Source organism: Eubalaena glacialis, chromosome 10 (genome assembly GCF_028564815.1).
Source record: "Eubalaena glacialis isolate mEubGla1 chromosome 10, mEubGla1.1.hap2.+ XY, whole genome shotgun sequence".
In the NCBI taxonomy this organism is placed as follows: Eukaryota; Metazoa; Chordata; class Mammalia; order Artiodactyla; family Balaenidae; genus Eubalaena; species Eubalaena glacialis.
In genome coordinates this window covers 66,409,334-66,435,182 of record NC_083725.1, presented here as the reverse complement: position 1 = coordinate 66,435,182, position 25,849 = coordinate 66,409,334, and the positions used below count along the sequence as shown (strand labels likewise).

Genomic DNA, 25,849 nt, shown 5'->3' with positions numbered 1-25,849 from the left:
CCCCCACTTCCCCCCTTGGTGTCCATACGTTTGTTCTCTACATCTGTGTCTCTATTTCTGCCTTGCAAACCAGTTCATCTGTACCATTTTTCTAGATTTCACATATATGTGTTAATATACAATATTTGTTTTTCTCTTTCTGACTTACTTCACTATGTATGACAGTCTCTAGGTTCATCCACGTCTCTGATTGTGGTTTTGATTTGCATTTCTTGTATGGCAAATATGAACATCTTTTCATGTGATTATAGGCCACTTGTATATCTTGCTTGGGGAAATGTCTATTCAGTTGCTTTCCCCATTTTTTTGGGTTATTTTTCTTTTTTTGAGTTGGAGGAGTTCTTTATATATTCAGAATATGTCTCTTATCAGATATCTGATTTGCAAATGTTTTCTCCTATTTTTGGTATCATTTGTATCAAAAGTTTTAAATTTTGTTGAAGTCCAGTTTATCTATTTTTTCTTTTGTCACCTGTGTTTTTGGTATTTTATAAAAGAAACTATTGTCTAACCCTAGGTTACACAATAGATTTACTTTTATATAAACTTCTACGAGTTTATAGTTTTAGCTCTTACATGCAAGTCTATGATCCATTTTGAGTTAAATTTTGTTTATTATGGCAGGAAGGAATCTAATTTCATTCTTTTGCATATTGATATCCAGTTGTCACAGCACCCGTTGTTGAAAAGACTATTCATTCCCTTGGCATCCTTGTTGAGAATCAACTGACCATAAATTTACAGTTTTTATTTCTCGAATCTCAATTCTATTCCATTGATCTATGTGTTTATCCTTATGCCAGTACTACACTGTCTTGATTAGTGTAGGTTTGTATTAAGTGTTGAAATCGCGAAGTGTAAGTCCTCCAATTTTGTTATTTTTCGAGATAGTTTTGGCTGTTCTGGGTTCCTTACATTTCCATGCATTGCATTTATACTAGGGGGTGGGGGGAGTTTTTTAGAAAAGAGAGAAAGGAGGACAGACATTGCTGAAGAACCTATGAAATACATTTGTGTTTTCTGAGCGATACTACTGCAGTGCACCTTTTGTCTTGGTGAGAAAAATTAACTTTTCTCTTCTAAATTTTGTCCTGGTCATGGTAGGTCCCACACCCCTGTAACTGGTGATGTGGCAAGGTATTGATTTAGCCAAGGCCTCATCCCCTGCTTTGAGTCATTTGGCTGAGTTAGGGGTTCTTTCCACATAAGGGCTCCTGCAAAGCCCTAATTTTTGCTTTACTCCTAGCAAGTACTATCACAGTCTACGGTTGTGGTCTCTACAGTTTTTATTGCAATGTCATCAGCAAATCACTTTTAGTATGTATTTCTGCATATTCATTATGAGTATACAAATATATGTATATTTATTCATTTATAAATTATATATACTTATGATTAATATACATATTAAGAACACACGAGACAGAAATTTTAGAGGACAAGATAAAAAATGACTAGAAATAGAAGTTTTCCCACACCTCAATTTTATTGATCTCTCCAGAGACTGCCATCTTGAATCTTTACTGTTTACCTCCATGTGTTCCTAGCACTCAGCCAAAGGCAGGGTACATAGCAGAAGCTCAATGTCTGCTGTTCAAAAGAAAAATTTCGATATCCCACTATTTCTATTATAACACAGCCTCTATTCCTAGGTTTTGCACCCTGCAAGTAAAGGTTCTGCATCTTTCATCCGGTAGGGTCACTTTGTAGAGAGGCTGTGGGTGCCTCATCTCTCCTTGTTTTTTCTTTTACCTTCGATTACACCTTAATTGACTTATTTCTTTAGAAAATAGCAGTTGTGTCATCCTTAACTATACTCTTCATTTCGAACTGCTTGGTCAGGCGGAGTCCTGGGTGTTAGGACCATAAAGAATGGAAATCAAATTTTCAGATCAGGATGTATCTATCACTGGAGGATGTGAACAAAGGTCAAGGGAGCTCTTGGGGATGAGAGTCAGGGAGGGTTTCAGGAAGCTGGATTCTAAAGGACCAGTGGAAATTAGCTAAATGGAGAAGAGAGGAAGGCAGGCAGTCCCAGCTGAACTGCAGGAGCTAAGGCAGGAAGATGGGAGTGGACCCTGCACATTCTGAGCTAGGGAAGAGTTTGGTGTAGCTGAACACAAGGGGCAGGGGGCGGTTGCATTCGTGTTTTAAAAAGATCCTTCCAGCAGCTCTGAGGAGTATTAGGGTCTTGAGGCTGGTAGTAGGGGAGGCTGTTGGTTGCCTGAAGAGTAGGACACAATTATAGATTGCTAGAAGGTAGAAACTTCTGGGCTTGTAAGCCCAAACGGAAGCAGGTAAACTCTGCTTTAGTGCTCTGGCTGCACTGTTTTTTAGGATCCCGAAGTCCCCCCCTCCCCCTTCTTTTTGCTCGGTCCGGGGTTTGTTGCCCTTTCCCTTTGTTCCTAGGTGACACACCTTTATCAGAAAATTATTATTTCCTGGGAGTCCCCGGCGGGGCTGGGAGTATTCGGTTTCTGAGCTCCTTTTCAGGCCTGTGGCCGAAGAAAGACACTGAGGTGCGTCCCTGCACTAGTTTAATCAAGCCAGGGCTTGATTGAAGCCTTCATCCCACCCCCGCCGCAGTAAAATCAACCCCCCGCCCCCTCCCCCTCCCCCTCTCCCTCCTCCTCCCCCTCTCCCTCCCCCCCTCACCAGAAGCTCAAGCATCCAGATAGAAAACAGCCTCGGGGATGTCAGGAACGCCCAACCCACAGTCAAGGGCGTTTCGAGGCGGGGCCAGTGGCCCAGCTCACACCCCTTCCCTGGGAAGGAGGGGGCAGGGCAGTCCCGGCGCCCTCCGGCTGGGCCCTGCGCCGGCCGCGGTGGGCGGGGTCTCCGGCCGGGCGGGTCTCTGACGGCGCCGGGCCCCGCCCCTCGGGGAGGGAGAGCGGGTGGAGTGCGAGGCTAGCGCGCCAGCAGGGCTAGAGCCGGCCTGGGAACCCGCGGAACCGAGCGCAACGAGCGGAGCGCTTGGGCGGCGGCGGCGGCGCACGCTATGGCTCCGGCCGGAGACCGCGAGGGCTACTGGGGCCCCACGACCTCCACGCTGGACTGGTGCGAAGAGAACTACGCGGTGACCTGGTACATCGCCGAGTTCTGTGAGTGCGGGTGCCGGCCTGAGGCGGGAGCGAGGGAGGGAGGGCGCCGGTCTGAAGGGGAGACGCCGCGTGAGGAAGGGAGAGGGCGGACCTGGCCGCCGGGGGAGGCACGGGGCCTGGCCGGGGGAGGTGGCGTGGGGAGACCGGGCCAGGGGACAGGAACAGGAAAGCTGCGGAGGAAGGCAGCAGCTAGGGGAATCCAGTGTGGCGGGTGAGGAGGGCCGGTCTGGACGGGTTGAGGGGGGCCTCGAGGTTGGGGGGGCGGAAGATATGTGGAGAGCCCCTGCTGGACCTTAGGGGAAGCCTGAGGGGCAGGGTTGGGAATGGGGATTCCGCTGCCGGAGGGGCAAGTGGGGGCAGCCTGAGTAGAGCTTGGGACAGTGGGGGACTCTGCTTATTTGAATGAGGGCCCGGGACACCTGCTCCTACTGTTGCTGCCACCACCTTCGTCGCAAGGACACAGGAGAAGGGAACAGGTCCTAGCTCAATCTTCCCCCAAATACGTAAAAACGCGGTCTTTCCCTTCCTCGTTCTCTGTTCCTGTGAGTCCTCCTTCGGTCACCTCCAGGGAACGGTTTTCCCGGTCTCAGATACCTACCCCCACACTCACCCCCCAGCCCACTCTCACCCAGGATATCTTCGGGTACCAGCGATCACCTCCTTTCTGAGTACGATCATTCAGCTCTCTCCTTGCACCAGGAGTAGAAGGCAGCATCTAGTCTGTACCTTCCGGCTCGTGCCAGGTTCCTAAGAGCACAAGGGATCAAGTCCCTACTCCACTCTGCCTCCTCTCCGACTACCTGACGAAGGTTAAGGTTCTTCTGAGGACGCTACTTCCACTGATTACACCTTCTGAGGACTTGGGGAAGAATCCTCCTCTAGTTGCTGCCCCTGACTGGCCTCTTGGGGTGCTGTGTGTGTGTGTGTGTGTGTGTGTGTGTGTGTGTGTGTGTGTGTGTATTTCCCCAGATGATTGTTCCTTCCAGGCTAGGAACGGGAAAAATCTGCCACTTGTTTTTCTGTAGTTTGCTGTGGTCAAGTTTTGAGAGCACAAAATTTGATCCTTCTTCAGTTACCTGCTTCTGGCAAAGTACAGAGAATATTTTTTGGCTCACTATTACTGCCTTCTTCTAATTGGCTCAACTTTCTTAGGACGTGAAGCAAAACTCTTTTTTAGTTAACCTTCCCATTGTTGGGTCTTTGTCCCAGACATGTGTTTGGCTTTGTAGGAAAGAGGCAAGACTTTCATGCCAGCTGATCCTACTTTATTGCATTCCCAGTAATTGGCTAGGATTAAAAAAAAAAAAAAAAAAGAGAACTCTTTTGGTAGTTTTTAAGACTTTTAGTACTATTCCCTTTAAACTGTGATTTAGGCTGAGAGTTACTTTTCGTGAACTACTAGCTTAAATTAATAATTTTTATATAATAATGGATGAATATGGGCAAAGGGGTCATTTGTAGTATAATTACTCGGCAGCTCAAATGTTGGCAAAGGAAGTGCTTTACCAATTTGCTGTTAGATCACGTTGGCAAGCCCATACATGGTCCAGAGGAGGTCCACAAGAGAAGGGACTTAAAATTGTGCTTTCTGAACTAGAAATTTGTAATGTGGAAAAGTGAAACTCAGGGTTCTTAAAATGTTGAATGGGCTGTGATATAGAGCAGTTAAGCTTTCTGTATTTCTCTAGAATGTGGAATTAGAGCCTATGGGTGGAAACTGCCTGTAAGGGGAGAGGTTTTGCTTCAACGTAAGGAAAATTTTAAAGTTATAATCATTGATTGGGTTGATTTGAGAGGTAGAGGGCTTTCTGTCACTGAAAGTGTTCAAACAGACCTTGCTCAACTAACTCACATGGATATTTTAGGGGGAATTAATTGTTTGGTAGAGAAAAGGGGTTGGCTTTAGTTGGCCTTTAGGTCCTTTGCAGCTTTATGGGTCAATATAGGTAATAATGACTCTTAGTTTAGAATGAAGGATTAGAATCAAAAGAGAAAACTGACAGTTAAGTCATGTGAGTTATGAGACAGCAAGATACTACTGTTCTGACAGATAGCTCTGAGAAATGGGAAATGGCTTTAGTTCTTAATGACCTCAGAAGAGGAAACTCTGAGCAGCCGTCAGGGGGGGTTTTGACATAGGAATCAGGGGTTGCAAGAACAGGATGAGTGAGTGTTGGCAGCCTTTTGCACTTGTACCTTGGGAGAAAATGATCTGGAGGAGGTTGAGGTCAACCTTCTCACCCAGCAAGTGGTGTGTGTCTATCATATCTTTGAGTAAGAGACTTGATCTTTGAAAAATAGGCTGATTAATAATGTGTTTAAAACAAATGCAACTTTATCATCATTATAATATTTACAATAATGATAGAAATATTCAGGATAATAATAATGGTGATAATAGCTATATATAAGTGCTTACTATGTACCACACTTTGCTAAGCACTTCATATATCTTATCTTTTTCGATATTTACCATAATTCCAAAAAGAAGGCATTATTATCCTTATTTCACAGATTAGGAAATTGAAACTCTAACAAGTAATTTATCTAAGGTTGCAAAAAGTGGGGTAGAGGTAGTATTCAAGTTGAGGTCTGACTCTAAAGCTACTATACCATATTACTTCTATCACACATTCATTGTTTTGCCCCTGCATGCAGGGGATGAGGACAAGCATGAAGTAGTATACTATCACAGATGAAAAATTGAATAACTATTCAGGAAGCCTATCTTGCAGCATTGGGGGGGGTGTGTTTTGGGTAATCTAAGGACAAGTTTGGGGAATTGCATGTAAAGATGGCAACAGTTCTTAGTCACTGAAAAACCTGAAACGCTGTCTTCTTAACGTTATCTAAGATGAGCTCATATTCCTTTTTTGTTTGGGTGGATTGTAAGAATCAGGGGAAAAGGTAGCCAGTTTCTCTTCAGTTGTGAAATACTAAGTGCCTTGATGTGCCAGAAGTTACAGGTACTTTGCATGGTAGTATGGGACAGTACAAATGACCATGCAAGTTAAAACCTGGCAAAGTAATCTTCATAATCAATGAGAAAAGTTATGAGTATTCCGTGACCTTTACACATTTTTGTCAAACATTGTAAATCCTCTTATTGTTAGTCATAAATATATGGAGAAATGAAAAAAATGTTAAAACTAATATTTAGTACACTGTAATTTAAAACATTGAAAACATTGAGAATTAAAATGTGTTATTTCTTTGTAGAAGAACTTATCTAGAGTAATTTGAGTAGTACTTGCTTTCTTGTCATGTAACTTATGATATGGAATGAGTATTTTTTTCTATGCCTTGGTGGATTGTCATGCTCCTTTCTAACTTTGGACCAGGTTCCAACATTTCATTCTTTGCACTTTCAATATTGTGAAATATTTCTGAGAGTTCCTGTAATGCAGAGTTTTTGCTGGTGTCACTTCTGTTCCATCTTCATCCTTTTCTCACAACCACTTTCTTCATTTGTGTTGATAAGTTTGCCTTCACTAAGTTCCTCTGGCTGCATATCTAGTCTCTCGAATGGCAACAGGGTCAACATTGTCATGGTCAGTTATTTCTTCTATAACTCCGTTTATGTTTGATTGGGATTTTATTTCCAACACTATTACTTTTTAAAAAAATTTTATTGAAGTATAGTTGACTTACAATGTTGTATTAATTTCTACTGTAAAGCAAAGTGATTTGGTTATACATATATACATTCTTTTTCATATTCTTTTCCATCATGGTTTATCACAGGATATTGAATATAGTTCCCTGTGCTGTACAGTAGGACCTTGTTGTTTATCCATTCTCTATATAATAGTTTGCATCTACTAATCCCAAACTTCCAATCCATCCCTCCCCCACCCCCTTAACACTATTACTTTTTGTTTCTTTGCTGCACTTTCATCATTGTTGGCCTGTTCCACCTTTCAATTATCCATTTTTGTAACATGTCACATACATTCATCACCAGGAGACAAGGAGGCAACTCAGCTACATGCTTTGCCGTCTGTACATGAACTGAATAACAGATGTGCAGTGACTAAACACCAACAGACTTTGCCCTGGTCTTTTATCTATAGTTAGAAATTTAGGCAGAGAGAGATTTTTCTGTCAGCACTTTGAAGATATTATACCATTGTATCCTGGCTTTTACTGTTACTGGTGAGGAGTCCACCAACGGCCTAATTGTTGTTCCTTTGCAATTTATTTTGTCAAATCCACCAACAAACTTTAAAAGAAGTGACTTGGTTAGTCACCGATCGTGATGTGCTTCTATTATTTACATAGTCATTTGTGGATTGAAGATCTAGTAGTGAAGTTTGTACTGTATTCAGTTATTCACAGTTAATATACTGTGGTAACTGAAATTTGAATTGTGTTGTCGGGGAATCGGTATTGTTTAAAGAAACTGTGGTAACTGAAATTTGTGCATATTAGAACTCTGCAAAGTGAAGACTGCTTGTGTATTTCTAATCCTAGTAACATTCCTAGTAAGTAGGTGGTGTTATCCCCATTTTATAGGTGAGGGAACTGAGTCTTAGAGAAGTTAAGTAACTTGCTCATTGTCGTACAGCTATTAAGTGGCAGAAATGGTATTCAAATATAGGTCTGACAACTCTTTCTACCAAGAAACACTGTCACAGGAAGTGGAATTTCAGGTGCTGTCGTTTTTATGGAAGAAATATTTCCTAAAGGGAAGCAGAAGGGAATTCTGTGTTTTAATTATGGCCTCAAGGGAGAATTACCCGGTTAAATTTTTTTTCAGAATGTTTAATTTATTCAGCAAATATTTATTGAAAACTTATTTTGTCTTGACTTAAAATACAAAACTATACAAAGACTGTCTCTCTGTTCAAGGTAGCTAATAAGCCAGTAGAGGTATGAACAGATAAGTTCAAATAGGCATTTCCTACTTTCAAGGGAAATGCATTCCTAAAAATGTATTTGAAAGAAGAATGTTTAAAATTTGATATATTATAAAGGAGGGTTTATTTATCAGAAAGCTAAAAAATATTTTAAAATCCTAATTATGGGTTTCATAGGAGCTACTTCAGTCTGAGGGGGTAACCTGGCTAGTAAGACTTTCATGGATGGGGAGAATGGATGGTAACTTCTGGTAGGACCATCCAGCTATCTCCCTTTTGTCCTTGGGCTAGGATGATTCAAGCTAGGTAGGTGTTGTCTCTTCTCACAGGTTTGCTGCCCCTCTCCCCATCCTATTCATAGGAATTGGGCAGAAGGGAAGCAGGGCAACCCTCAGTCTTTTCGCTTTTATGATGGGATTTGCTTAGATGGGATAAAGGAGTCTGTCCTTCATTGCCAGTGCAGCACAAGACTAGAGAGGCTTTAATCAGCTGCCCCTGCCGTACACATATGCCACTCAAGGCATCTAGCTGCTTGTACCTCCTTGCACCCTTTTCCTTTCGTTTTTTCAGGCCCCTTCCCACTATCTTCTCTGAATAGTAGCCTCAAGGAAGTGAGCGTGCTTCAGGCTTCTTTTGGCCATGGGATTCTGTGGGCTGGTGGAGTGACATCCTGTCACCTAAAGGAAGATAGTCTTTTTCCTGAGGGTTATTGATGAGCAAGCATCACTGCCTCTGACTCATAGCTCAGAAACACCGTAAGTCCACTGAAGAACGAAGGCCAAATGAAGGGTCAAATTTAGTGTACCAAAGGGTTTAGATTTAATTTATACAGTCAGAGACTGCCAGTAAATTGTTCCGGGTGCTGTGATGGACATATGTATATGGTACTTTGGAATGCAAGGAAGGGGTGCTTATTAAAAACTTAAAGCATAAAGGCTTTACAGTGTTAGTGCTGGAAGAACTGCCATACCAGCTAGCTGGTTGTTTGTTTGTGTATTTATTTATTTATTAATCATTGTGGAAAAACACCCATAACATAAAATTTACCGTCTTAACCATTTTTCAGTGTACAGTTCTGTAGTGTTAAGTACACTGACACTGTTGTGCAACCAATCTCCAGAACTCTTTTCATCTTGTAAAACTGAAACTCCATTTCCATTTAACAACTCCGTATTCCCTCCTCCCCCGCAGACCCTGGCAACCAATCTTCTGCTTTTTGTCTCTATGAATTTATATAAGTGGAACCAACAGTGAGTTTTTTTTTTTTGTTTGTTTTTTTGTTTTGGTGACTGGCTTATTTCACTTAGCATAATGTCCTTATGTAGCATTTTGTAGCATGTGTTAGAATGTCCTTCTTTCCAAAGGCTGAATAATATTTCATTGTATGTATACACTACATTTTGCTTATCCATTCATCCATTGATGGACACATGGGTTGCTTCCACCTCTTGGCTGTAGTGAATAGTGAGGCTGTGACATGGGTGTACAAATATCTCTTCAACCCAAAAGTGGAATTTCTGGATCATATGGTGACGTAGTGTCTATTTTAACTTTTTCATTAGAAAGAAGCATTTCATTATTTTCTGTCATGGGCCCCATGAATTTATTATTATTTTTATATAAATTGTAACTTCTTATTATTTCTACATAAATTATAATTATTAATGTACTTTATCCCCATTTCAAATAATCAAAGGCACATGTGACTGTCAATTAGAGGAGATCTAGTCACTGTTACTACACTGTATTGATCCATATGAGATATATGAGATAAGGCAATGTATTACCTTAATATACTGATGTAATTCTCGTCCAAAGCAAAAGAGCATAATAATTTCATTGCAGCCTTATTTCAGATAAATATGATTTTTGAGATACTGAAAATAGCCAATAGAAATAATAAAAGCTAACATTATGGGACACAATGTACAAAGCTCTATGTGTATATTATCTTATACGAACCCTTATTATAATCCTTATAACAACTCTTTTAAAGTTTAGGAAGGTTAAGTAACTTGCCCTAGGTCAACATTATTAAGTGGCAGAACCTAAGTGACCCAAGGGCCATTTGATTCTAAAGCTATGCACTTAACTATCATACTATCTTGCCTCCCTCCATTACTACTTTTTCAGACCCCAGTGGGTCCAGAGACTTCAGGTTGGTAACTAGTGGTCTAACCTCATTTTACATGTAAGGAGAAGGACCTTGAGAGTTCACATGATTTGCTCAAGATTATATTGCCAATTAGTTATGAAACCTAGACCAGAATCCACGTTCAGTAGTTTCTCAGTATGGGAAATGGTAGAGCTGAGGAGGATGATGTCAAATATTGTTGATGTCATATTGTTAATGAGTTACCAGGTAATAGGACTTCCTCAGAACAAAAAGAGCTCCTAATTAACTTTTTTTTTTTTATGGTGAAGATACCTAACATCTGTAGAGTGCTTTATAGTAGTTCTGCTCAGATTTTAATGTGCATGTGAATTACCTGGAGGTCTTGTTAACATTCATATTCCAGTACAGTAGGTCTGGAATGTGGCCTTAGATTCTGCATTTCTTATAAGCTATCAGATGACTCCAATGCTGTTGGTCTGGAGATTATACTTGGAGAAGCAAGACTTTATAGTTCAAAAAACACTGTTAATTCTTTTTTTCCTATGGGGTGTAAGCGTTATCACTGTTTGTATGTAAGGAACCAGGTTCAAAAGGATAAGTGACTTGTTCAGGATCACAGGGCTGGTACTGGAACCTAGGTTTCTAACTTGAAAATCAAGTTAGGTGTTGATCACCACCCCCCCTCCCCCACCCTGCCCCCAGCAGTAACAGGCCAAAAATACTGCATGTGAACCAAAGTTTGAAAATGATTGTTCTGGGTAATGAGCTAAATTGAATTTAAAATTGAACATATTACATTTTCATTTTAGAAACAGTTTTCTTTTCATTTGTTCCCAATACCTAAGCGAAGCTCAAACCAAACTATCTTTTAGACTTTGGTCTATAGTTAGTAAATTAGTTGTAAGTGGATCTGCACAGTTCTAGCCTGTTTTGTTCAAGGGTCAACCGTATGTACTGTGTTTTTTCCTATACATACATACCTATGGTAAAATTTAATTTATGAATTAAGCGCAATAAGAGATTAATAACAGCTAATAATAAAATAGAACAGTTATAACAATATACTGTAATAAAAGTTATGTGAATGTGGTCTCTCTCAAAATATCTTATTGTACTGTACTTACCCTTATTTTTGTGATAATCTGAGATGATAAAATGCCTACATGATGAGAAGGTATTGTGACCTAGTGTTAGGCTACTATTAACTTCTAATTATTCAGAGAAGGAGATTAATTTGCTTTGGGTGATCCTGGATCATTGAACCATAATGATGTGGATGGTTGGATGTCAGGAGCAGATGATGTTGATGGTTCAGGATCCTAGGCGGGACAGAGCAGGACGGTGCAAGATTCATTATGCTACTCAGAATGGTGCACAGTTAAAACCTTATGAATTGTTTATTTCTGGAATTTTCCATTTAATATTTTCAGACTGCAGTTGACTATGGGTATTTGAAAGCTTGGAAGGTGAAACCGCAGATTAGGAGAAACTACTGTACTTGAAGGCTAAGTACAGTTTGAAGTCTAATCTTGATTTAGCATTTACCTAGGTCATCCAAGATTTTAACTAGGAAAAATTGTCATTTGGTAGCACCTGTTGGAAGAAATGATTTATTTCCTTTTTTTTGGCTGCACTGTGCAGCATATGGAATCTTAGTTCCCTAACCAGGGATCAAACCTGTGCCCCCTGAAGTGGAAGCGCAGAGTCTTAACCACTGGACTGCCAGAGAAGTCCCTATTTACTTATTTTAATGGAACAGTAATTGATGTATTGGTAAATAAGGAGAACAAATACCTCAAATTGTAATTTGGGCAGCTTTGCTAACTGGAATACAGAGAATAGTAAACATTTAAAGTTTTGTCCAGTACACTATTATTTCAGGTTGAAATTTTAAGTTGTTTCTTTGATTTTAGGGTTCTACCCTTGTTCCTTTGCCAACTGTTTCATAGTGGGCAGAAAAAAACACTCACCTGGAGAGTTTTCAGTAGTGCAACAAAGAGTATTTTAAAATAAATAAGTAAGGGCAGCTTCCCTGGTGGCGCAGTGGTTGGGAGTCTGCCTGCCAATGCAGGCGACACTGGTTCAAGCCCTGGTCTGGGAGGATCCCACGTGCCGCGGAGCAACTAGACCCGTGCGCCACAACTACTGAGCCTGCGTTCTGGAGCCCGGGAGCCACAACTACTGAAGCCCGCGCGCCTAGAGCCCGTGCTTGGCAACAAGAGAGGCCAATGCAATGAGAAGCCCGCGCGCCACAGCGAAGAGTAGCCCCGGCTCGCCACAACTGGAGAAAGCCCGCGCGCAGCAACGAAGACCCAACGCAGTCAAAAAAAAAAAAAAAAAGTAAGGGCATGAAGAAATATTTTAGCACCCAGAAAAATGATTGAGCCCAAAAGAGACAGCAAAAGCAGTTTATGGTGACATGAAACCCTACATGCTTTCCTGTGGGAAAAGTACCTGACATAATGACTTGAAGTCAGAATCAGAATCCTCTCTGAACGTTGCTCCATTGAACATTGTGACTTTGGGTAAATCACTTAATCATTCTTTGTACCAGTTTATTTTCTATAAAATGAGAACAATGAATATTTGGTAGGGTTGTGAGAATTAAATGGCATGATACATGTGAAAACGCACAGGGAAGTGCCTGGCAAATACTAGGTGCTCAGTAAAAGTCAAATTGGAATCTAGTCAAAATAAGTTTAAAAAATAAATCCTGCTTTGTTATAGTTGGGCCTTCTTATCTGTGATGGTTAGTTTTATGTGTGAACTTGGCTTGGCTACAGTATCCAGTTACTTAATCAAATACTGATCTAGGTATTGCTCTGAAGGAATCTTGTAAATGTGGTTAACACCTACAGTCATTTGACTTTAAGTGAAGATTACTAATGTGAGTGGGCCTCATTTAAACAGTTGAAAGGCCGTAAGAGCAAACACTGAGTTTAGGGATTGGGGTAGGGAAGTTAAGCCTTTATTTGGGGAGGTCTCCTATCTGACCGCTCACCTTGGTGGACCTCCCCTCCCTTCACCCCTCTTCCCTTTCTTCCTTCTTTGTTTCATTTATTTGAATATTTTGTGAATATACCAGAATTTTTAGATGTTTTCAGTGGAAAGGTCAGTTGGAGTGTCTAGTGTGCCGCACAACCTTAACCCGATTGCTTTTGCATCTGCTGTTCCCTTGTCATTTGTAGCTGCATTCCCAGTCAGTGGATACCTCTTTAAACCTTGACTGATTACTCCTTACAGAATTAGGTGCTTCTTCTGTTTCCATTTGAAGACTTTCTATTGACTGAAGGATAAAGGCCAAATAGTAAATATGGCATGAAAAGCCCCTTTTTTTAATGAATATTTTTACATGTACAGCAAAGTTAGAAGAATTTTGCAGTGATTATCCATTCACCTATTGCCTAAATCCTACCAATAACATTTCAGTATACAGTACTTATTTTATCATATATCTATTTATCCATTCCTCTCTCTATCAATTCATTTTATTTTTTGATACATTTTAAAGTAAATTGCAAACATCTGTATACTTTCCCTCTAAATACTTCAACATACATATCATTAACTAAAGTTCAATTCTCTGTTTTTTCTTTGGATGTAAAATTTGTATTCAATGTAAATGCACAAATCGTGTGTATTTGCTGAATTTTAAGAAGTGCATTTATATGCATAACCAAAACCCCTATCAAGATAGAGAACTTTACTGTCAAACATGAAAGTTCCTCACGCCCCTTCCCTGTAATTCTCACCTTCACCTTCCCCCTTCTCTCCAGGGCAACTATCTGTTCTGATTTTTTTCTTCACCATACATTAGATTTGTTCATTCTAGGACTGCATGTGAGTAGAATTATATAATATTTACTATTTGGTGTCAGGCTTCTTTCACTCGCATAGTATTTTTGATATTCATGTTGTTGCATGTGTTGGTAGTTCCTTTTTATTGCCAATTAGTATTCCATTGTATGAATATAACATAGTTTATCTATTTTCCTGTTGATGGACACCTGGCTGTTTTCAGGTTCTGGTAACCATAAAGCTGTGATATACATTCTTGTACAGGTCTTCTTGTGGATATATATTTTCATTTCTCATAGGTAAATACCTAGACATTTAGGTTACTTCCATGTCTTGGCTGTTGTAAATAGTGCTGCTATGAACATTGTGGTAGTTTTTGTCTTTTCTGGATATATGCCCAGGAGTGGGACTCTGGATTATATGGTAACCCTATTTTTAGGTTTTTAAGGAACCTCCATACTGTTCTCCGCAGTGGCTGCACCAATTTATTGTACATTCCCACCAACAGTGTAGGAGGGTTCCTTTTCCTCCACACCCTCTCCAGCATTTATTATTTGTAGACTTTTTGATGATGGCCATTTTGATTGGTGTGAGGTGATGATACCTCATTGTAGTTTTGATTTGCATTTCTCTAATAATTAGTGATGTTGAGCATCTTTTCATGTGCCTATTGGCCATCTGTATATCTTCTTTGGAGAAATACCTATTTAGGTCTAATGCCCATTTTTTGATTGGGTTGTTTGTTTTTTTGATATTGAGTTGTATGAGCTGTTTATATATTTTGGAAATTAAGTCCTTGTCAGTTGCATCGTTTGCAGATATTTTCTCCCATTCCATAAGTTGTCCCCATGTACACACATGCTTTTTAAAAGTAGATGTGAGGCTTTGTTGTCTGATATTCTGTTGATCTGTTGATCACTGGAGTTGATTCAATTAGGCTTGCCAATCAAATGGATATTCTTTGTTCTCACTATTCTAGGAATGTCCAATTTAAAGCTTGACAATTGAAGAGAATTATGACCTTGATAAAGGAAGACTATTCTTTGGTTAAGAACAGCCATCATTGGGTAAACATTTAGCCCCCTATGTGCCCTTCCCTCATCCCATCTTCTTCCTTTTTCTTCAGAGATAACCACTATCCTTAATTTAGTGTTTCGTTTCCTAGTCTTTTCCCACTTATGCATTCCTAGAAAATACAGTTTAGGTTTGCTTGTTTTACATTTTATGTGAGTGGAATTTTACTATACATACATTCTTCTACAACTCGTTTTTTTCACTCAAATTGTGGTCCTTAGTATCATCCATGTTCCTGAGAATTATCTACGTTGATAGGTTAGATAGTTCATTTTTTTTCTTACTGTTTAGAATTTCACTGTATGAATATATTGATTTATCCATTCTTCAGTCGTTGGATGTTTTGTTGTTTCCAGGTGTTTGATATTACAAATAATGCTATGAACATTCTTGTACATCTTCTGGTACACACAAGTGTAAGAGTATCTATATATTTAGGAGTATAATTATTAGATTGTAGGGCATGCCTATATTCAACTTTTATTAGATCAGAGGTTCTCAGACTTTTTGGTCTTATGACCCCTTTACACATTTAAAATTATTGAGAACCCTGGAGAACTTTGTGAGTTAAGTCTATTGGTATTTACTATATTAGAAGTTAAAATTAAAAACAAATCTTTATTAGTCCATTTAAGATTCGTGTCTATGAGAAACGAGATTTGTCCTGCTGTTGAATCAGTAGTTTGTTCCTTTTTATTGCTGAGTAGTATTTCATTATATGAATATACTATAGTTAGTTTATCCATTTACCTATTGATACTAGGACTGTTTCCAGTTTTTGGCTATTATGAATAAAGCTGCTATGAACATTCTTATACAAGGCTTTTTGTGAACATATATTTTTCATCTTTCTTGGGTAAATTCATAGAAGTGGAATTACCAGGTCATAGAGTTAGTTTATGTTTAGTTTTTTAAGGGACTGCAAGACTTTTTCCAAAGTGATGTAACTTTTCATCCTCATCACGGAAGTTTTGGGTGCTCCACACACTCAAGGACATTTAGCGTTGCCATACTTTTTAATTTTATCCATTCTGGAGTGCGTATAATGGCATCTCATTGTGATTTTAATTAGCATTTACTGATAACTAAAGATGCTGAGCACATTTTCATGTGCTTCTTGGACATTCATATATCTTCTTTTGTATATTGTCTTTTCAGATCTTTTGCCCATTAAAAAAAGTTGGGTTGTCTTTTTATTTTTTATTTTTAAAATTAATTAATTAATTAATTTTATTTTTGGCTGCGTTGAGTCTTCGTTGCTGCGCGCGGACTTTCTCTAGTTGCGGCGAGCGGGGGCTACTCTTTGTTGCAGTGTGCGGGCTTCTCATTGCGGTGGCTTCTCTTGTTGTGGAGCACAGGCTCTAGGTGCGTGGGCTTCAGTAGTTGTGGCACACGGGCTCAGTAGTTGTGGCTCACGGGCTCTAGAGCGCAGGCTCAGTAGTTGTGGCACATGGGCTAAGTTGCTCCACAACATGTGGGATCTTCCCGGACCAGGGCTTGAACCCATGTCCCCTGTGTTGACAGGCGGATTCTCAACCACTGTGCCACCAGGGAAGCCTGGGTTGTCTTTTTATTATTGAGTTGCAAGGGTTCCTTATATATTCTGGATGTAAGTCCTTTTATCAGATGGATGTTTTGTGACTGTTTTCTCCTTGTCTATGTTTTGTCTATTCATTTTCTAAAAAGTATCTTTTAATGAGGAGAAGTTTAAAATTTTTATGGAGTCTAATTTATCTTTTTTTTTTAAATAGTTATTGCTTTCCTTATCCCGTTAAAAAACTTTTGTCTACCCTCAGATTATAAAGGTATTTTCCCATATTCTTTTATAGAAGTTTTATAGTTATAGCTTGATATTTAGGTCTATATCCATCTCAAATTCATTGTATATATGGTGTGAGGTAGGGATTGAAGTTTATTTTTTTCTTATATGCATGTCCAGTTGTTACAGCATTATTTGCTGAAAAAACATTTCCCCCCCCCATTGGATTGCTTTTGCTCCTTTGTCAAAAATCAGTGAGCTGTACATGTAGGTCTATTTCTGGGCTCTCTGCTCTGTTGATGTATTTGCATATCCTTATGCCATTACCACAGAGTCTTGATATATATAGCTTTATAGTAGACCTTGAAATCAACTACTATAAATCTTCCAACTTGGTTCTTTTAAAATATTGTTTTGGATATTTAGGTCTTATGCATTTTCATATAAATTTTTGAATCAGCTTGTCTATTATGGTGGTTTTAAAAAGATGTGCACTTTGGGCTTCCCTGGTGGCGCAGTGGTTGAGAATCTGCCTGCCAATGCGGGGCACACGGGTTCGAGCCCTGGTCTGGGAGGATCCCACGTGCCACGGAGCAGCTGGGCCCGTGAGCCACAATTACTGAGCCTGCGCGTCTGGAGCCTGTGCTCCGCAACAAGAGAGGCCGCGATAGTGAGAGGCCCGCGCAACGCGATGAGGAGTGGTCCCCGCTTGCCACAACTAGAGAAAGCCCTAGCACAGAAACGAAGACCCAACACAGCAATCAATCAATAAATAAATCAATCAATAAATAAGAACGTGAATTAAAAAAAAAAAAAAAAAGTCAGCCTCACTAATAAAGAAATGCTGATTAATAGATTTAAAAAAAAAAAAAAAAAAGATGTGCACTTTGCTGTTTCTCTGTAGAACTTAATTACCTTCCCCTTGAGTGTGGTCCAAATTTAGTACCTTGCTTCTAATAAAATAAATTAGAAGAAATGTGATGAAACTTTGGATACTAGGTTATAAAAGGCATGACTGCTTCCCTCTTGGCCTCTTTCTTGGATCACTCACTCTGGGGGAAGACAGCCCTCATGTCATTAAACGTCTATGTGATGAGGAACTGAGGCCTCCAGCCAACAGACAGGTGAATTAGCCATCTTGAAAGTTGACCTTCCAGCTCCATTTAGTCCTTCAGATGACTTTGGAGCTGGCCAACATTTTGACTGCATCCCCATGAGAGATCCTGAGTCTGAACTGCTTCCATATTTTTGACTCTCAGAAATTACGTGAGATAATAAATGTCTGATGTTTTAAGCTGCTAAGTTTTGAGGTAATCTGTTATATAAAATAGATAATACATCAATTTTTATTTTAAAAGCCTACTGGGATTGTATCATATCTATAAATTGTCTTGGGGAAAACAGACATCTTAAAAATATGAGTCTTACAATCCACCATGTTGTATTTCTCCATTTATGTAGGTCTCCTTTAATTTCTCTCAGTAGTTTTCATTGTAGAGGTCTTAAACATCTTGTTAAATTTATTTCTAAGTATTTTATATTTTTTGATGTTCTTATACATTATATTTTTAAAATTTCATTTTCTCATTGTTTCTCTATTGCTAGCATAGATATTTAAATTGATTTTTGTCTATCATCCTTATATCTTCTACCTTGCTAAACTTATTAATTTTTTTGTCACTAAGTAAACATGTAATCTATGAATAGAAAGTTTCACTTCATCCTTTTCAATAATCTTTATGCATTATTTTTCTTCCCTTACTGTACTGGCTAGGACCTTCCAGTACGTTGTTGAGTAGAAGTGATATGAGCAAACAGCTTTGCCTTTTTTATTTTTATTTTTTAATTTAAGGAGGAAAGCATTAAATATTTTATTATTAGATATGGTGGGGTTTTTTATTATTAGGTAAGCTGTAGATTTTTTTTTTTTTTTGAAATTTTAAGATTCTCTTTAGGAAGTCCTTTATTTTATTTTATTTTATTTTTTTATAATTTTTTTTCTTTTTTTTAAAAATTAATTTATTTATTTTTATTTATTTTTGGCTGTGTTGGGTCTTCGTTTCTGTGTGAGGGCTTTCGCTAGTTGCGGCGAGCGGGGGCCACTCTTCATCGCGGTGCGCGGACCTCTCACTATCACGGCCTCTCTTGTTGTGGAGCACACGCTCCAGACGCGCAGCCCGTGTGGCTCACGGGCTTAGTTGCTCCGCAGCATGTGGGATCTTCCCAGACCAGGGCTCGAACCCGTGTCCCCTGCATTGGCACGCAGACTCTCAACCACTGTGCCACCAGGGAAGCCCCCAGCTGTAGATTTTTTGTAGGACTTCTTGGTTGAGGAAATTCTTTTCTTTTCCTGACTTCCTTGAGTTTTATCATTAGTGGGCATTGAATTTTGTCAAATACTATTCTATATATATTGAAGTGATTTTGTCCTTTCTGTTAATATGATGAATTCAGTTGATTGATTTTTTAATGTTGGACCAACTTTGCTTTCCTGGCCAATTTGACATGATGTATTAGCATCTCTATTTCTCCATCTCTATCTCTGTCTATGTCCATGTCCATATCCATATCCATATCTATATCTATAAATCTATATCTGGGTTTGATTTGCCAATACGGTTGCCCCTTGAACAACATGGGTTTGAACTGTGCAAGTCCACTTATACAGGGATTTTTTTTCAGTGAATATGTGCTACAGTACTACATGATCCATGGTTGGTTGAACCCACTGATGTGGAGCCCGTGGGTGCAGAGTGCGGACTGTAAAGTTATGCTCAGATTTTCAACTGCTTGGAGGGTTGGCTTCCCTAACCCCAGTGTTGCTCAAGGGTCAACTGTATTTTTTTTTTTTTTTAATAAATTTATTTATTTATTTTTGGTTGCATTGGTCTTCGTTGCTGCATGAGGGCTTTCTCTAGTTGCGGTGAGCGGGGGCTACTCTTTGTTGTGGTGCACTGGCTTCTCACTGAGGTGGCTTCTCTTGTTGCAGAGCGGAGGCTCTAGGCTCACGGGCTTCAGTAGTTGTGGCACGTGGGATCAGTAGTCGTGGCTTGCGGGCTCTAGAGCGCAGGCTCAATAGTTGTGGCACACGGGCTTAGCTCCTCCACGGTATGTGGGATCTTCCCGGACCAGGGCTCAAACCCGTGTCCCCAGCATTAGCAGGCGGATTCTTAACCACTGCACCACCAGGGAAGTCCTCAACTGTATTTTTGTTAAGGATTTTGTATCTTTGTTCATGAGAGAGACTGGTCTATAATTTTGTTTTCCATTATGTTTCTTTTGTCAGTTTTTTATAGGTTGTATTTTTCAAGAAATTTATTTTATGAAAATTGCTGAATTTTCTGATGTTCTCTTATTGGTCTTTTTTTTTTTAAATTTATTTATTTATTTATTTATTTATCCATTTATTCATGACTGTGTTGGGTCTTCGCTTCTGTGTGAGGGCCCTCTCCAGCTGCGGCAAGTGGGGGCCACTCCCCATCACGGTGCGCGGGCCTCTCATTATCGTGGCCTCTCTTGTTGCGGAGCACAGGCTCCAGACGCGCAGGCTCAGCAATTGTGGCTCACGGGCTTAGTTGCTCCGCGGCACGTGGCATCCTCCCAGACCAGGACTCGAACCCGTGTCCCCTGCACCGGCAGGCGGATTCTCAACCACTGCGCCACCAGGGAAGCCCCTCTTATTGGTCTTTTAATGTCTGTAGACTCTAAGGTGATCTCTGCTCTTTCATTCCTCATATTGGTAATTTGTGTATTCTGTCTTTTTTTGTTGATTAATCATCTTAGTGGTTTATTAAATGTTATTAATCATGTCAGAGGTACAACTTCTTGCTATGTTAATTTTCTCTACTTTTTTCTTATTGTATTCTTTTTTTTCTTTCACTTATTTTTTATTCAATTTATTATTTTTTTAGTTTCATGAGATAGAAGCTTAGAACACTAATTTTAGACCTTATTTTAAAAAATTAGAATCATTTATAGTTATAAATTTCACTCTTAGCACTCTATAGCTGTGTGTCAACACATTTTAATATGCTTTATTTCCATTCTTCCTGTGATTTCTTTTACATAACCCATAGGTTAAAGAAGAAATCACAGGGGAAGTAGAAATAAACTATAGGTTATATAGAAGTGTGTTGTCTAATTACCAAATATTTGGAATTTGCAAGGTATCTTTTAGTTATTGATTTCTAGTTTAATTTCATTATGTTCAGAAAACATATTTTTATTTTTTAAAAAAGTATTTATTTATTTATTTATTTTATTTTTGGCTGTGTTGGGTCTTAGTTGCGATGTGCGGGCTTCTCTCTCTGGTTGTGTCATGTGGGCTCTTCGTTGCAGTGCACGGGTTTCTCTAGTTGCAGTGTGTGGGCTCGGTAGCTGCGGTGCGCGGGCTTAATTGCCCTGCGGCATGTGGGATCTTAGTTCCCCGACCAGGGATTGAACCCACTTCCCCTGCATTGGAAGGTGGATTCTTAACCGCTGGACCACCAGGGAAGTTCCTCAAACGTATTTTTAATTTAAATTCTTTTAAACTTATTGGCTTGTTTTATGGCTCTTCACATGTTTTACTTGGTGAATGTTCCACACGGATTTGAAAAGGATATATATTCTACTGTTTATGCATGTAGTATTCTATAAATGTCAGGTCAAATTGGTTGCTAGTGTTGTTCAGGTCTTCTGTATATTTACTGATATTTCTGTCTGTTTCTGTTAATTATTAAGAAGAGTATTGGAATCACCAATACTATACTACAACTTTAGTAGTATATTTTTCTATATCTCTTTTCTATTCGTATATGTTTTGATGCTACATTCTTAGGCATATACACTTCAGGATTGTCATGTAATCTTGAGGTATTCACCCTTTATCATTATGAAATGTCCTCCTTTTTCTCTGGCAATATCCTATGTTCTGAAGTCTATTTTGCCTGATATTAATGTAGCTATTCATCTTTCTTATAATTTGCATTGGCATGGTACTTCTTTTTTATCCTGTTAGTTTTAACCTCTCTGTATCTTTACATTTAAAGTGCTTTTCTTGTAGTGGCTTATAGTTGGCTCTCTCTCTCTCTCCCTTTCTTTTCTTTTTTTCTTTCTGGTCTAGTCTGACAGTCTCTGATTTCTTTTTTTTTTAATTTTTTAATTTAATTTTATTTATTTTTTTATACAGCAGGTCCTTATTAGTCATCAATTTTATACACATCAGTGTATACATGTCAATCCCAATCGCCCAATTCATCATACCCCCACCCCACCCCCTGCCGCTTTCCCCCCTTGGTGTCCATACGTTTGTCCTCTACATCTGTGTCTCAATTTCTGCCCTGCAAACCGGTTCATCTGTACTATTTTTCTAGGTTCCACATATATGCGTTAATATAAGATATTTGTTTTTCTCTTTCTGACTTACTTCGCTCTGTATGACAGTCTCTAGATCCATCTACATCTCTACAAATGACCCAATTTCGTTCCTTTTTATGACTGAGTAATATTCCATTGTATATATGTACCACATCTTCTTTATCCATTTGTCTGTCGATGGGCATTTAGGTTGCTTCCACGACCTGGCTATTGTAAATAGTGCTTCAATGAACATAGGGGTGCATGTGTGTTTTTGAATTATGGTTTTCTCTGGGTATATGCCCAGTAGTGGGATTGCTGGATCATATGGTAATTCTATTTTTAGTTTTTTAAGGAACCTCCATACGGTTCTCCATAGTGGCTGTATCAATTTATATTCCCACCAACAGTGCAAGAGGATTCCCTTTTCTCCACACCCTCTCCAACATTTGTTGTTTGTAGATTTTCTGGTGATGCGCATTCTAACTAGTGTGAGGTGATACCTCATTGTAGTTTTGATTTGCTTTTCTCTAATAATTAGTGATGTTGAGCAGCTTTTCATGTGTTTCTTGGCCATCTGTATGTCTTCTTTGGAGAAAAGTCTATTTAGTTCTTCTGCCCATTTTTGGACTGGGTTGTTTGTTTTTTTAATATTGAGCTGCATGAGCTGTTTATATATTTTGGAGATTAATCCTTTGTCCGTTGATTTGTTTGCAAATATTTTCTCCCATTCTGAGGGTTGTCTTTTCATCTTGTTTATGGTTTCCTTTGCCGTGCAAAAGCTTTGAAGTTTCATTAGGTCCCATTTGTTTATTTTTGTTTTTATTTCCATTACTCTAGGAGGTGGATCAAAAAATATCTTGCTGTGATATCTGTCAAAGAGTGTTCTTCCTATGTTTTCCTCTAAGAGTTTTATAGTGTCCTGTCTTACATTTAGATCTCAAATCCATTTTGAGTTTATTTTTGTGTATGGTGTTAGGGAGTATTCTAATTTCGTTCTTTTACATGTAGCTGTCCAGTTTTCCCAGCACCACTTATTGAAGAGACTGTCTTTTCTCCATTGTATATCCTTGCCTCCTTTGTCATAGATTAGCTGACCATAGGTGTGTGGGTTTATCTCTGGGCTTTCTATCTTGTTCCATTGATCTATATTTCTGTTTTTGTGCCAGTACCATATTGTCTTGATTACTGTAGCTTTGTAGTATAGTCTGAAGTTAGGGAGTCTGATTCCTCCAGCTCCGCTTTTTTCCCTCAAGACTGCTTTGGCTATTCGGGGTCTTTTGTGTCTCCATACAAATTTTAAGATTTTTTGTTCTAGTTCTGTAAAAAATGCCATTGGTAATTTGATAGGGATTGCATTGAATCTGTAGATTGCTTTGGGTAGTATAATCATTTTCACAATATTGATTCTTCCAATCCAAGAACATGGTATATCTCTCCATCTGTTGGTATCATCTTTAATTTCTTTCATCAGTGTCTTATAGTTTTCTGCATACAAGTCTCTTGTCTCCCTAGGTAGGTTTATTCCTAGGTATTTTATTCTTTTTGTTGCAATGGTAAATGGGAATGTTTCCTTAATTTCTCTTTCAGATTTTTCATCATTAGTGTATAGGAATGCAAGAGATTTCTGTGCATTAATTTTGTATCCTGAAACTTTACGAAATGCATTGATTAGCTCTAGTAGTTTTCTGGTTGCATGTTTAGGATTCTCTATGTATAGTATCATGTCATCTGCAAACAGTGACAGTTTTACTTCTTCTTTTCCGATTTGTATTCCTTTTACTTCTTTTTCTTCTCTGATTGCCGTGGCTAGGACTTCCAAAACTATGTTGAATAATAGTGGTGAGAGTGGACATCCTTGGCTCGTTCCTGATCTTAGAAGAAATGCTTTCAGTTTTTCACCATTGAGAATGATGTTTGCTGTGGGTTTGTCATATATGGCCTTTATTACGTTGAGGTAGGTTCCCTCTATGCCCACTGTCTGGAGAGTTTTTATCATAAATGGGTGTTGAATTTTGTCAAAAGCTTCTTCTGCATCTATTGAGATGATCATATGGTTTTTCTTCTTCAATTTGTTAATATGGTGTATCACATTGATGGATTTACATATATTGAAGAATCCTTGCATCTCTGGGATAAATCCCACTTGATCATGGTGTCTGATCCTTTTAATGTGTTGTTGGATTCTGTTTGCTAGTATTTTGTTGAGGATTTTTGCATCTATATTCATCAGTGATATTGGTCTGTAATTTTCTTTTTTTGTAGTATCTTTGTCTGGTTTTGTTATCAGGGTGATGGTGGCCTCATAGAATGAGTTTGAGAGTGTTCCTTCCTCTGCAGTTTTTTGGAAGAGTTTGAGAAGGATGGGTGTTAGCTGTTCTCTAAATGTTTGATAGAATTCACCTGTGAAGCCATCTGGTCCTGGACTTTTGTTTGTTGGAAGATTTTTAATCACAGTTTCAATTTCATTACTTGTGATTGGTCTGTTCATATTTTCTATTTCTTCCTGGTTCAGTCTTGGAAGCTTATACCTTTCTAAGAATTTGTCCATTTCTTCCATGTTTTCCATTTTATTGGCATAGTGTTGCTTGTAGTAGTCTCTTAGGATGCTTTGTATTTCTGCGGTGTCTGTTGTAACTTTTCCTTTTTCATTTCTAATTTTATTGATTTGAGTCCTCTCTCTCCTTTTCTTGATGAGTCAGGCTAATGGTTTATCAATTTTGTTTATCTTCTCAAAGAACCAGCTTTTCGTTTTATTGATCTTTGCTATTGTTTTCTTTGTTTCTATTTCATTTATTTCTGCTCTGATCATTATGATTTCTTTCCTTCTACTAACTTTAGGTTTTGTTTGTTCTTCTTTCTCTAGTTCCTTTAGGTGTAAGGTTAGATTGTTTTATTGTTTATTGTTATTATTTATTTGATATTTTTCTTGTTTCTTGAGGTAGGCTTGTATAGCTATAAACTTCCCTCTTAGAAATGCTTTTGCTGCGTCGCATAGGTTTTGGGTCGTCGTGTGTTCATTGTCATTTGATTTCCTCTTTGATTTCTTCAGTGATCTCTTGGTTATTTAGTAACGTATTGTTTAGCCTCCATGTGTTTGTGTTTTTTACGTTTTTTCCCCTGTAATTCATTTCTAATCTCATAGCGTTGTGGTCAGAAAAGATGCTTGGTATGATTTCAATTTTCTTAAATTTACTGTGGCTTGATTTGTGACCCAAGATGTGATCTATCCTGGAGAATGTTCCATGCACACTTGAGAAGAAAGTGTAATCTGCTGTTTTTGGATGGAATGTCCTATAAATATCAATTAAATCTATCTGGTCTATTGTGTCATTTAAAGCTTCTGTTTCCTTATTTATTTTCATTTTGGATGATCTCTCCATTGGTGTAAGTGAGGTGTTAAAGTCTCCCACTATTATTGTGTTACTGTCGATTTCCTCTTTTATAGCTGTTAGCAGTTGTCTTATGTACTGAGGTGCTCCTTTGTTGGGTGCATATATATTTATAATTGTTATATCTTCTTCTGGGATTGATCCCTTGATCATTATGTAGTGTCCTTCCTTGTCTCTTGTAACATTCTTTATTTTAAAGTCTATTTTATCTGATATGAGTATTGCTACTCCAGCTTTCTTTTGATTTCCATTTTCATGGAATATCTTTTTCCATCCCCTCACTTGCAGTCTGTATGTGTCCCTAGGTCTGAAGTGGGTCTCTTGTAGACAGCATATATTTATGGGTCTTGTTTTTGTATCCATTCAGCAAGCCTGTGTCTTTTGGTTGGAGCATTTAATCCATTCACGTTTAA

General features: G+C 38.8%; 1 protein-coding gene across 1 annotated transcript in view; it reads left to right on the top strand.

Moving 5' to 3' along the window:
• The first annotated feature begins 2,894 nt into the window (after window positions 1-2,894).
• Window positions 2,895-25,849, top strand: part of ACER3 (alkaline ceramidase 3) — a 187,877-nt gene continuing 164,922 nt past the window's right edge. Inside the window, exon 1 of the mRNA XM_061202830.1 lies at window positions 2,895-3,101. Within this exon, the coding sequence (XP_061058813.1) occupies window positions 2,999-3,101 (103 nt within the window). The 5' untranslated portion in view covers window positions 2,895-2,998. The remainder of the gene's footprint in view (window positions 3,102-25,849) is intronic.